Source organism: Carettochelys insculpta, chromosome 6 (assembly GCF_033958435.1).
Source record: "Carettochelys insculpta isolate YL-2023 chromosome 6, ASM3395843v1, whole genome shotgun sequence".
NCBI lineage: Eukaryota > Metazoa > Chordata > Testudines > Carettochelyidae > Carettochelys > Carettochelys insculpta.
In genome coordinates, this window is record NC_134142.1 from 72,285,488 (window position 1) to 72,298,806 (window position 13,319).

Below are 13,319 nucleotides of genomic sequence, written 5' to 3' on the forward strand. Positions count from 1 at the left end.
GGATCAACCCCACTAAGTCATCCCAGCCACGACCTTGTCAAGCCGGGACTTAAAAACCTTGAGAGATGGAGAATCCACCACCTCTCTAGGCAACGCAGTCCAGTGCTTCACCACCCTCCTGGTGAAGTAGTTTTTCCTAATATCTAACTTACACTTCTCCCTTTTCAGCCTCAGACCATTACTCCTTGTTCTGCCATCTGACACCACTGAGAACAGTTTCTCACCCTCCTTTTTAGAGCTCCCCTTCAGGAAGTTGAAGGCTGCTATTAAATCACCCCTCAGTCTTCTCTTCTGTAAACTAAACAAGCCCAAATCCCCCAGCCTCTCCTCATAGGTCTTGTGCTCCAGCCCCTTAATCATTTTTGTTGCCCTCCGCTGAGCCTGCTCCAGCACACCCACATCCTTTCTATTCTGGTGGGGGGGGGCAAAACTGGACACAATACTCCAGATGTGGCCTGACCAGCACTGAATAGAGGGGAACAACCACTTTTCTAGTGGTACTGAAAGCTAGACAACCAAAAAACCACCCTGAGTTTGCGTAAGGGGCCAACAGTCCTCTTACACCAGCAAGAACCTCTCTGCTCCATTCCCATCTTACATGCTCCAACTCTCTGCAACTTCCTCCAACTCTGTTGAGCACTAACTACCAGATTGAACCTCTTGGAGCTCAAGTTTGGAGAGAAACTCCCCTTCTCTGGCTCAGTTCCAGTTTTTAAGCTCCACACTCACAGGTGTAGCAGAGAAGGACTACTGAAAACAGGGCTGTCTACCGAAGTCCTCTTGGCCCTTAATGGGGCAGGTTGCTCCTTTTAAAAGGGAAGATGGAGAAGACATGGAAAACAGACTCCATCAGCGATTCTCAGAGTACCTCCAGGTCACCCTCATTATCCTACAATTTATTTCCAAATACTGTCTCATTGCCCTTCCATCATGCTAATGCTAATGTAAGTACTTCAGCTCTGATTTAATTTTTACCCCTAAGCATTTGTTTTGGTAACTGACATGTAGCTTTGGTGAAATCTTCTGATCAGTCTAAAAGAAACTCACTAATTTTTAGCAGAAGAGTAAATTTTTTGTAGAGACAGTATTCTGTTCCTGATGGGGGCAGGATATATGATGGGGCCGGGGGGAGGGGAAATCTCTGAGGTAGATGGGCCTTCAGCCATTTAGACCTTTGATGATCGTAACTGACATCTTAAATTTCACCTGGGTCCTACTGGCCGACAGAGCAGATGTGTAATATGCTCTTATTGCCCTACACTCTTAGGAGGTAAGCAGCTACATAATACACCAGCTGAAACTTCCTGACATCATTTGCAATTAGCCCCAGATAGAACATAGTACAGTAGTCTGGCCTACAAGTCGCCAAGGGATAGACGTCTGCAGTGAATCTTTATCAGCAGAAAGGTTGTTTTGACAACTGAAGATGGCTGAAATAAATATCAAATACGTTATTGTGCAGAGAAGTTGTTTTCCATGTAAACTCTGTGCTGATACTTCAGAGATGAACCTTTTCTAAATAAGCATGGAGGCATCGTTAATGATGCCATAATTAGAGATGTGGAGAGTTTCAGTTAAATTATATTTAATTCTCTTTCAGCAAGATTCTAGACAGTACTTCCAATGCTACTATGCAGTCTGAGTAAAGATGGTGGAATTTGGCTTTCTTTTAAACATTAAAAGAAAACTAAATGTCACCTCATTTTCTAGATCTGTGTCTTAATGGACAGCTAGATATACTGCCTCTCAAGAGCGGAGGCATCCGTAGGAGTTTGAATGTCTCCTTTTTGAAATTTCAAGGCAGCCATATCATTTTTCAAAGTCCACAAAAATACGGACAGTTATAACATTTCAAACTTTAGCTACATATAGCAGGGCTAAAACAGAATCTCACACATAGGCAAATTATTTCAAAGGTTCATAAAAAGAAAAGTGACATTTTTCATCACATCTGTTTTTATGTACACCACAGAAGCCAAACTATAGAAAATTATTTTCCACAAAAAAATCTAAAATTTGATATGTCAAAATTATGACATTTAAAAATTCAAATATCTCTCCTGAGAGAGAGAAGAGGGCTCACAGGCATTGTAGCTCAAATAGTGTTGCCAGGGGTCCAGCCTATGACCAGAATACCCCATCCAAAAGAGACACGGACAGTGCTGGTCAGCACTGCAGACCAGCGGGCAGTGCTGTGGGACTCAGGCAGGCTAGTTCCTACCTGTCCTGGCTCTGCACTATAACCCAGAAACAGCCGGCAGGTCCAGTTCCTAGGCAGGGGACCTGTGGGTTCTGTGTGCTGTCCTGCCCCAAGCACCACCTCAGCTTGTCCATTGCCCAGGAACTGCAGCCAATGGGAGCTGTGGGGGTAGCAGCTGTACGGGACAGCAGTGTGCAGAGCCGCTTGCCCTCCACCGAGAAGCGTGCCTTAGCTCCACTGTACTAATGACCGGGAGCCCAAGGTAAGCCTGTGCCCCAGCTTTGAGCCCCCTGATCTCTGTCAATGCAGAGACCCTTCCTATATCCCAAACCACTCATCCCCAGCTTAGAGACAGCACAGGTAGCTGGAGCCTTCACCCCCCCACACCCGAACCTCAACCCTCTGCCCCAACCCAGAGAAACTGCGTGAGGGTAGGGGAAAGCAAGCCACTGATGTGGCGGGGGGGATGTAGTGAGTGGGGGCTGGGGTCTTGGGAAAGGGGCAGGGCTATGGTGTTTAGTTTTGTGTAATTAGAAAGTTGACTATCATAAACTCAAAGCTTGGCAAAGGTAAGCTATTCTCACCTGGTTAGAACCTCCATAAGGCTGGCACCTTCCAAAGTAGTGAGCCTTCTAAGCTCTATCAGACAATAGCCGTGCATTTCCTAAGGCTCACTGAAGAGATGTTCCTCTGCAGAAAGTATATACCAGAAATACAGGGCTTTCGGTAATCTTGCTTTCCATTCTTTCTCAGTAACGTCTGAGACTGTCCTTCCTACTGAAGCTGCTTCTGCCCCAAATGTCTCAGGTTCACCTACACCAGCAGAGACACAACCGTCAGAACCCAGCAGGCATTCTGAAGGTAAAAAAGATGTTACAACTAATCCTAGTTCAGTGACTTCCTACCTTTCCAAACTATTGCACCCTTTCAAGCAATCTGCTTTGTTCTGTGCAGTCCCAAGTTGCACCTCACTTAAAAACTATTTGCTTGTAAAATGAGACATAAAAATACAAAACCCCATGACTGAAAAATTGCTTTCTTTCTCATTTTTACCATGTAATCATAAATCATAAATAAATTTGAATATAAATATAGTACTTATATTTCAGTCACTGTATAAAATTTTAGTTTATACAGACTTCACTATTGCTTTTTATTTAGTTTGTTGCAAAACTAGGGAAACATCTAAATGAGTCGATGTACCTGCTGGAAGACCTCTGTATACCTCCCGGGGTACATGTACCCCTGGCTGGGAATCACCATCCTGGTTAACCCTTTGAAAGAAAAAAATAGGAACAAAAAATCCCAACACTGATAGTTGGGGAGAAAATAATTAATAAATCCAGCTATTTCTTTCAGTTCCAATTTCTGAGGCTCAGCCAGACCTACCTCTGGACCCTATTGGTCTCTTCGTGACACGACCTGAGGATGGGGAAGTGATTGCTGGTGAGTAAAAAGTCTGATTTCTGTAAGCTGCTAGTGAACCCTACACCTGCTGCCCACCTGCTTTGTCTCTCTATGTACAGTACAATAACAACACTCTAACAGAAGTACGAAACACCACTCACACTGCCTTATTTTAGCCTGTCTCCCTTTCAAGGTGGGAACATCACATTCACTTGCAAAGTGGCAGGCGCCAGCATGCTCAAGAAACCATCAGTGAAATGGTTCAAGGGAAAGTGGATGGACCTGGCAAGCAAAGTGGGGAAACATCTACAGCTACATGACAGCTATGACCGAAACAATAAGGTACAAGTCAGATAGCAAAGCTCTCAATCTCCCTTGAAGCCACAAACCTTTGTTCTAGGGGTAACTACCTTTTCCCTGGCAGTGGCATATTTCGGTACTAACACACTCAAAATTGAACACAGTATCCTAATCGTGGATAGGAATCTATGCTCCAAGGATCTAGACCGGTGGTTGGCAATCTGTGGCTCCGGAGCCGCATGCAGCTCTTTAAGGAGTCATTTGCAGCTCTGGACGCTGCTGTCACTGACACCTCTGCAGCTCCCTGCCCTGCTGCCACTGAAACAGTAGAACTAAATTGAATTGGTTTAATGGCCGGCGGGGCCGTGGGAGGGATCCGGCCATTAAACCAATTGAATTTAGTTCCGTTATTTCAGCGGCAGCAGGGCAGGGGTCTCAGAGCATCTCTCACCCGCCCTCCTCTGTGAGTGGCCACACCCCTCCGGCGGGCATGGCTGGCCTAACCCCTGCCAGTGGAACACCTCTGTGCCAGCCTTCCTTCCACTGGGTGCATATGCCAGCCTGGCATAGGCTCCCCCACCAGTGCCATGGATGGGTTAGTCCCGGGGGCTAGTTTGGGGCTGAGGCAGATTAAACCTAGGGATGTCATGGCAGGTGTGTGGAATGGGGGGAGTAAAGTTTAGGGATGAGGGGTGGATTTAGGGGCTGAGCGCTGAGTCAGGTAAAGCCTGGAGATGGGGGGGGGCGGGTTTGGAAGCCGAGTAGGGTACAGCCTGGGAATAGGGGGAAGGGTGTGGAGGGCTGATGCTAACGTTGCTCCTTCCTGCTTAAGAGCCTGTCCCCAGGTGCAGCATTTTCCTAGTCCTCATTTGCTCTCCAATCCAGGGGTGCAAGTAACTTAACCTTTCTAACTGGTACAAGTCATTGCGTGCACGGTTCTTAAGTAGGGGTTACAAAAAGTACAGTGTGACGTTATTTATCAAGGACTGTCTCGTAATCATATGCATTGCGGCTCTTGACGTATTGATTTTGTAATTGAATTTGAAAAAATGCCTCTTGTTGCTATTTTGGTTGGAGACCCCTGATCTAGACGAAGCTAGATGCTCTAGGCACATACCGTAGGGTCTTAACATTTGCGAGGGTTCTGTGCTCAGAGTCCTCACGTATGTTGATTTTCTCAAATGTGGGGAGGGTGCTCGGAGCCCTGGGAAGTGGCAGCCATGGGCACTGCCTGCCCCAGAGCACTGGGCAACCCACAGCAGCTGCCGGCATTCCCAGCCCCGGATCACCTGCTGCTGCCACAGGCACTCCCCACCTGGAGCCCTGGGGAACCCACGGCAGCCATCGGAGCTCCTGGTCCCAGAGCCTGGGGAAGTGAGGCCACTCGCAAATAACTGACTTTGCGAATGAGGCACTCACAAATGTCGAGCCTCTACTGTACTATCACTCCCCTGTTCCACGATGGTGTAATAAAAGATTTGGAAGAAAGATTTTTGAGGAAAGGTTCAGCGTATGTTCAGTCCAGTTTAGTAATTGTATGAATATAGAATGACATACCAAAAAGCTGACAGGAACCCTCACTGGTCAGTGAATACAGAACAGGAAGTCACACGGCAAAAACATGTACCCCCCACCGTAATTATGATAAAAATCAATTTAATAATTTATTAACAATGTAAGTGAATAATAAGAACATGCAAAATTACAGTACAAATTCAACCTCTCTAATCTGGAACGCTCCCACACAGCAACATCTGTAATCTGGCATGATTTTAGTAAACCAGATGACTGCTTATCCTGGGTGTGGACAAGTTATCCGTGGTACCATAAACTTTCTTTCCAGCCACCAGTCCTGGAGCTCAGTGTTCCGTGCTGTAATTTACCCCAAATGTCTTCTAAGATCCCAGTAAGCAGTGGAAGTATTGGTAATGTACTAGCCAATATTGACCTCTTGTGGTCCAGCAAATTCTCTCATCCGGCACTGCTCAGGTCCTGAGGGTGCTGGATTAGAGAGGTTCAACCTTTAGTAAGGATTTTATTTTTAAGAGAAATATTTTGGACAGCAGCTAATCTTCCATTCTTCAGGGTATGTGTCATCCTCTAATTAATCTGTGTTAGAAAGAAATGCTCCTTGTAGGCACATGTAACATGGTTCTACTCACTACTGGGGCAATTGCATTTGGCTACATTTGGCAAATTGCATGATTGGCATATTAATATTAAAGGGTACAGCTTGATCAGGAAGTACAGGCCAGGGAAAAAAGGGAGATGCAGCCTTATATAAGAAAAATGTATACACTTAGACTGAAAATGGGAGGCAGATTTGTTGACAGTCTCTGGGTGAAAATAAAGGGAGTAAAGACAAGGGTGATGTCATTGTGGGGTCTATTACAGACCACCAAATAAGGAAAAAGTATCAGAGAGGGAGTTGTGCTAGTCTATAAACCATCAAAACAAAAAAGCAGTCAAATAGCACTTTAAAGCGTAACAAAATAATTTATTAGGTGATGAACTTTCGTGGGACAGACCCACTTCTTCAGACCATAGCCAGACCAGAACAGACTCAATATTTAAGGCACAGAGAACCAATATTGAGTCTGTTCTGGTATGGCTATGGTCTGAACAAGTGGGTCTGTCTCATGAAAGCTCACCACCTAATAAATTATTTTGTTAGGCTTTAAAGTGCTACTTGACTGCTTCTTTGTTTTAAATAAGGAAAAAGAGGAGGATGTGCCTTTTTAAAAACAACCAACAAAATCATCCAAAGCGCAGCATGTGGTGGCGATAGGGAACATCTGCTACCCAGACACCTGTGGTGAAAAAACAGCACATCAGGGCACACACTATCCATCAAGCTCTTAGAACGTATGGGAGACAGTTTTTTATTCTAGAAGCTGGAGAAAGCTACGGCTGAGGGGAAGGGCTGTTCTAGATTTGATTTTTGACAAAGAGAGAGGAACTGTTTGAGCGTGTGGAAATGGAAGGCAGCTTGTGTGAAATGATAAGAGTTCACGATCCACGCTCCCTCTAGCATCTCCGTCCATGTGCAGGATAAATTTTGTTATGTGCACTGGGAAACATGGCTATGCACCACCAATAGAAACACATGCTGCTGGCTGTAGGCGGTCGTGGGGGATCTGTAAATCAACTGCTTGGCACCTGAATCTCTCCTGAACAGCCACCCAGGAGCTCAGCTTACAGGGAACACTGCTCATGAATCTAAGGAACGGTCGGAGGGAGAATAACAAATTTAAACCAATGAATTTCAAGAAGGCTAACTTTAGCAAACTCAGAGAGCTGGTAGGTAAGGTCCCAGGGAAGGCGAATCTAAGATGCAAAACAAATGAAGACAACTGGCAGTGTTCAAAGGGGCAGTATTAAGAGCACAAGAGCAAACTATTCCACTGCATAGGAAAAATAGTAAGCATGGAAAGAGACCATTCTGGCCTAACCAACTGATCTTGAGTGATCTAAAAATAAAAAATAGTCCTACAAAACATGGAAACGTGGTCAGATTACAAAGGATGAATATAAACAATCAACACAAGTCTATAGGAGCAAATTTGTTAAGGGCAGGTTCGTAGCACCTGATTTTGTAAAGTCATGTGTGCATGTCCACAATGGTACATGAAGTCAATGGTGTACATCCCCGTTAGGGTGACCAGCTTTGACTTTGTCAGCAATGCACAGTGAATACCTATCCCACAGTTCCTGTTGCCCCCTTGCATTATGGATTACACTCCCATTGTCTACTGGGACAAAAGAACTGCTACTGGTGGGTGTGGGTGTGTGTTGTCAGCCTCCCATAGTTCACTTCTTGCCACCTCCTCGCTTTGGAAAGCAACAGCAAAAGTGTTTTCATGCCCTTTTTTCACTGGATAGCCGTACAGAGGCCACTGCAAGGCTAACATGGAACCCGTACAGTTTTAAAATGTTGTGGTAAGTACTATGAGCACCATATCCATTGTGCTGAGTATGTGCAGAGCCTAATCAGCCTTCAGAGTGATGAAGACTCTGAGGAGACATGGACATACACAAATGTGAAACACTGGAAAGGAGGAACAGGGGAGATGCTGGCTGCACTCAATGCTTTTACACCTGTGTTCCCCCGCAGGAGCGCCCGCTGGGGGCAGCACGATGCCCCCCTGTATTGTGACTGATGCTGCATACCCACTGCACCCATGGCTCACGTGGCCCTATACGGGATGCACCATCCTGTCCAAAGATGTCTTCAATGGCTGCCTCAACCACGCCAGGGGCACCATCGAGCAGGTGTTTGGGAGGCTGAAGGGAAGGTTTCACAGCCTCCTCAGGAGGCTATATGTCAGCCTCCCAAACCTGCCTGCAGTGGTTGCCACCTGCTGTGCTCTCCACAGTATTGTGGAGAGCAGACAGGAGCCCTTCATCCAGGGTTGGGATGTGGACCTGGGTGCCGGGTATGAGCATCTGCCTGCTGTCCAGTGCCACCAGGCCCAAACGGATTGGGTGAGGGGCCAGGAGGCCCCGCAGGAAGCCTTTGCCCTGAGCTCACACTGACCCTTCCAGCCATCCTCCGCACCATAACCTCCCCACTCCCCCATCCTTCACCCTCCCGCACTGCACACACACACCCCTCCTGCTACCCCCCACCACCACTCCCTCACCACGCACTAGGGACTCGTGGTTAGGGTGGGAACATTAACATTTACTGGGGTAGGTGGAATAAACTTTTTTTTAACACAACAACCACAGAATAACTCCAACTATTTCCATGGGGGAAATGACGTACAGGAGGGAGGTGGGGGGCTGGGGTGGCGGACCAATAGTGGAGCGGGGGGTTGGGGGGAAAGGGTTCTGTTGCCCACTGGCATGGAGGCCTGGGACCTGCAGTGGCCGCAGGTGCCTCTACCACCGTGGGTCTGGTGTGACTGGGATTGTGCCAGGACCACAGGGAGGTAAGTGTGAGTTGGGGATGCTGGAGGCTTGGCCTCCACAGGGTGTGTGGGGGCGGCCACTGGTGCCACAGCTGGTGTGCAAGCACTGACCAGAAGCCAATGGCCCAGTTCAATGTGGGCAGCTGGGGACAGGTCCTGCGGGAGGTGGGCAACTGCCGGTGGGGGTGTGGCTGGAGTAGGGGGACTGGTCCAGGCTGGGCTGGTGAAGGGGCAGGAGATTGGGCAAGGCAGGTGGCCATGGCCTGGGCCAAGGTGTTCAGGCTGCCAGCCAGCCGCATCCACACCTCACGCTCCATCGCCAGCCAGTCCCAGAGCACAGTGGTCATCTCACACATAACCTCCTAGTTGGTGGATGTGTCCTCATCCCACCATTGCTGCCATGGGGGTGCCCTGCCGTGTGGACTGGGGTGAGAGGCCAGACTCCCAGCACCTCGGCAGTCCAAGCCAGGGGATTGGCTGAGGGTGGGGTGCAGAGAGCCAGCAGAGTACTGGGTCCTCTTTTTATATAAAAGAGGCACTGATCAGATCTGATGATAATTGATGAAATATGAAGAAGTGGGTCTTACCCATGAAAGCTCATTACATAATAAATAAAATTGTTAATTTTTAAAGGTGCTACAGGACAGCATGCTTTGCTCTGCAGATGATGTTCTCTAGGTTTATAAGTGGATTAAAGACATGTTTGCCTTTATGACAACTCCTCATCCAACCACAAAAGAGACAGAGAGTTGCACATACCTGAAACATAGCAAGTTTTTAGTGTGTACTGGACTTTGTCCGTTACCATTTAATGTTCTGATATGCGTCATTTTTTATACATCTTTTACTCTTTCATTTACTAACTTCCTTGCTCTGTGGGTTGACCTGTTTCTTAGGTTTACATCTTTGAAATGCACATTATTCAAGCCAAAATGACTTATGCAGGAGGGTACAGATGTGAGGTGTCTACTAAGGACAAATTTGATAGCTGTAACTTCAGCCTGATTGTTAACGGTAAGATTATATGTTTTCAACATTAGAGAAATAAGTTATCTAGCTAGGTTCTATCTTCTCCCCACTTTTTCCTCACTGTGTACAGAGTAACCTCTCCCCCCAGTAAACAGTGACCACCTGAAGAGGGTGTAGGTCATGTTTGAGAGGAACTGGCAGAGCTGTGTGCAAACCCTAAACTAGAATAGCAGGAGTGCTACAGGTGCAGATTGAGGTGCAGGGCTATGAGGGAAGGGGATGGCCTCTGTATGTGTGTAAGTAGTATGTAATTCAATACAGGATTGAGATGCACTGAAAGAGCATAACGAAGTAAGCAAGAGGAGAATTAGCCTATATTACCCTTGCCTTTATCCAGATTTCAGTCCCATAATTTTACGAGCAGTACATTTGGTCTAATTTTTTTTTAAAAATCAGAATTAACTTAAGATCTAGGTAGCCAAAATCTCTTTAACTGAGCATGGAAATTTGAAAAGGAAAAAAAAAACTTGAAAAAGTTCAGAAAACTAACCTATTATTACTCCCTGTCCTCCTGACAAATTCAAGCTCAGTAGAAGCATCTGGCAGTATAATATCGCAACAGACATTGTATACTAGTTTTAGCAAGGGGTTTACTCTAAACAATTGCTCTCATGTGCCTGAGTACAGCTGTATTGTAAAAACTTAGAAGTGATTGACTGGGAAGTACTATCCATTTACCTCCAATGAGCAATAGACCACCAGGGACTTAGACAAGTCAATGTGAACATGATTCACCCTTGCTATTCCAGTATTTGCCTCACTCTCCCTCCTCCAGGGTTATACTGAGGAGTGGTAGCTTTAGTTTGTGAACTGGGCTCTCAAGGAGCCTAACAGCACAGGCACTAACTTGCTTTTTCCAGTGGGTGCTCCATCCACACTCACTTAGAAATCCTGCTCTCTCTGGGCCTCTTCCCACTCGCACTACAACCCCTCACATCAGGATCTCCTGCCCAGCCGCTGCTCCCATCTTGAGCTCCTCCCATCAGCTGCTTGCTGATGGACAGTCACCTGCCAAAGAGCTGATTGATGGGCAACCATCCTGGAGCTGGAACCACAATATTCAGACCAGCTTTTAGAGAAGACAATGTGACTTTCCCATACAAATTAATGTGAAGCTTGAGATAGAATCCAGAACCTCAGATCACTTACTTGCATGGCCACCATTATTTCATGGGCACCATTTACTAAGTGATGAATCATAGTGAAAAACGTAACAGAATGGGACAAAATTGGCTTGAAAGTAAACGTTTTTTCACAGTGCTGTGTCTCTTTCAAGCAACACTCTCAACTGTTTCCCACCCTCTTTTTCCCATTATACCACACCAGAAGCACCAGCAACAGGAGATGTGGATATCCGCACTGCTTTCCGACGAGCGTGAGTAGGAAGCTTGTGCTTCTGGGTGGAATCTGGCACTTTCCTAGACAAGTTCATGTCAGAGGAAAATTAGTGTACAAATAGCCACCACTGCGCCAGCCATTATTGCAAAGATTTATGTAAATTTCTTGTTTGCAAAGCTAAAATGCCACCCTTGCATCCTAGACGTCATCTAAGAGAAGTTGGCTCCTTGTTACGTAACAAGAATTCTGATGTTTAACTGTTTCAGATATAATGAACATAATTTTTATGTGAAAAGAGCACTTCAGCTGTATATCAACTGGGGAGCGAATGATTCCGTGTCGCTTCCACAGCCTAAGGATCCATTTGTGTCTTAGCACACATGTAGACCAGACAGGGAACAAGAGATTGGACGTAACACCAAGCAGCGCAAAGCTGGTTAAGCGATGATTACATTTAATTTTATTAATGTTTTGTTACCTGATTGAAGTACGATCAGTGATGTTTTAAAAGTATGTGTGAGTGGTCAGGTACATTCACCTCCTAGACTACAAAGGGGCACAGCCAGGGTTGCCAGGCATCTGGACCGCTAAAAATCTGATTGGCCGCAGCACCAGCAGGCTCCATGCCGCTCCCAGGAAGTGGCTGGCATGCAAAACTGTACAACGTCCCATTGGCTCTTAGAGGGAAGGATGGCTGTGGGGCGCCGCACAAAGCCCCCCACCACAGGTGGCACTCCAAGCCATGGCTCCACAGATCCCAGTGACCGCAGAGCACGTAGATTCCCATCCGCCCCTCGCTACGAGCCAGAAAGACAAGCTGGCCACTTCCTGGTGGCCACCTGAGGTCAACGCCACCTAGAGCCAGCACACCAAATCCCCTCCTGCACCTCATCTCCCTCCCCAGCCCTGAGTTACTCGGCCCAGCCTGGTGCCACCTGCTGCACCACGAATCCCTCATTCCCAGCCCCACCCCAAAGCCCACATCTCAAGCTGGAGCCCTCATCCCCTCCTCATACACCTGCCTCGACCCAGAGCCCCACTTGCACCCAAAGCCCTCACCTCTGGCTCCTCCCCGGACCCCATATCTCTTGCCAGGGTCCTGACCCAACCCAGTGAAAATGTGCGAGTGAGCAGGTGAGAGTGGGGGAGAACAAGTCAGGGAGGGAGGAGGGAGGCAGGATGGGGTGAGCAGAGGTGGAGCTTCAGCATGGAAGGGGCAAGGATGTTCCATTTTCTGCAATTGGAAAGTTGACAATGCTACCCACAAGGCATTACATGCGTATTCAGGGCCACTCTCCCCCTATATGCAATAAATTCTTAGCTGACGTAGGACCTCTTAATAGAGCTACCCTGACCTCTATTGGTTAAATTAAAAAAGTGTTAAAGATTTTTGTAGAGTTTAAGTAGTAAACTTGCAACTGTATTTGTTACTGAATATGAAAATCAGACTGTTTTCCCCTAATTTAGCAATAAAAACACCCCCAAAACCATCATCTACAACAAGAGCAATAGGTACTATCCTTCAAAGAATTTTAATGTCACCTCTACTATGCTCCCCATAGTTAATGAAAGTTTAACTCCAGCACCAGTATTTCACCTGAATCAGGTTTCCTAATGTACGAGAAAATCCAGCACGGTCAATTTCTTGTGGTTTTTTACAAGTTACTATTATGGGAGATCTGCCTTTCACATACTGTCACAAGGAACCAAAAAAAAAAATCTTATGTAATTTAACTAAAACAGTAACTATGGAATACATGTCTTCAACTGGTCAGTCATGCTGTTGTACAGGCAAGTTCCACTTGACTATAACTCTACGTGGCCAAGCCTTTGTTGTCCTTTATTTGGCTTTCAAAATTTCCTCTTCCTGTTATCAAGATAAGTAAAGCAAGTCAGAGCAATATGGAATATAAACTCCTAACAAATCTTTTGGAGTCAGGTGGCATGCACTGATCAGCACAGAGGCAGAATAGTTCCACCACATCAGAATCCCACATCACTAAACAAATTATCGTATTTTATTTTGCTGCTAATAAGCTGGAGCTGAAGACTGACCAGTACTGCCTCCTTTACTAAACTGTATTAGGAAATGTGTGTGAAGTTAACAGGCTCCACCAGATTTTTATTTACCA

At 46.4% G+C, this 13,319-nt stretch overlaps 1 protein-coding gene across 1 annotated transcript in view; it reads left to right on the top strand.

The window, feature by feature from the left end:
* Window positions 1–13,319, top strand: part of MYBPC3 (myosin binding protein C3) — a 126,988-nt gene that overhangs the window by 24,677 nt on the left and 88,992 nt on the right. The window contains exons 3-7 of the mRNA XM_074997265.1: window positions 2,954–3,061; window positions 3,560–3,646; window positions 3,801–3,949; window positions 9,717–9,834; window positions 11,176–11,224. Of these exons, the coding sequence (XP_074853366.1) occupies window positions 2,954–3,061; window positions 3,560–3,646; window positions 3,801–3,949; window positions 9,717–9,834; window positions 11,176–11,224 (511 nt within the window). The remainder of the gene's footprint in view (window positions 1–2,953; window positions 3,062–3,559; window positions 3,647–3,800; window positions 3,950–9,716; window positions 9,835–11,175; window positions 11,225–13,319) is intronic.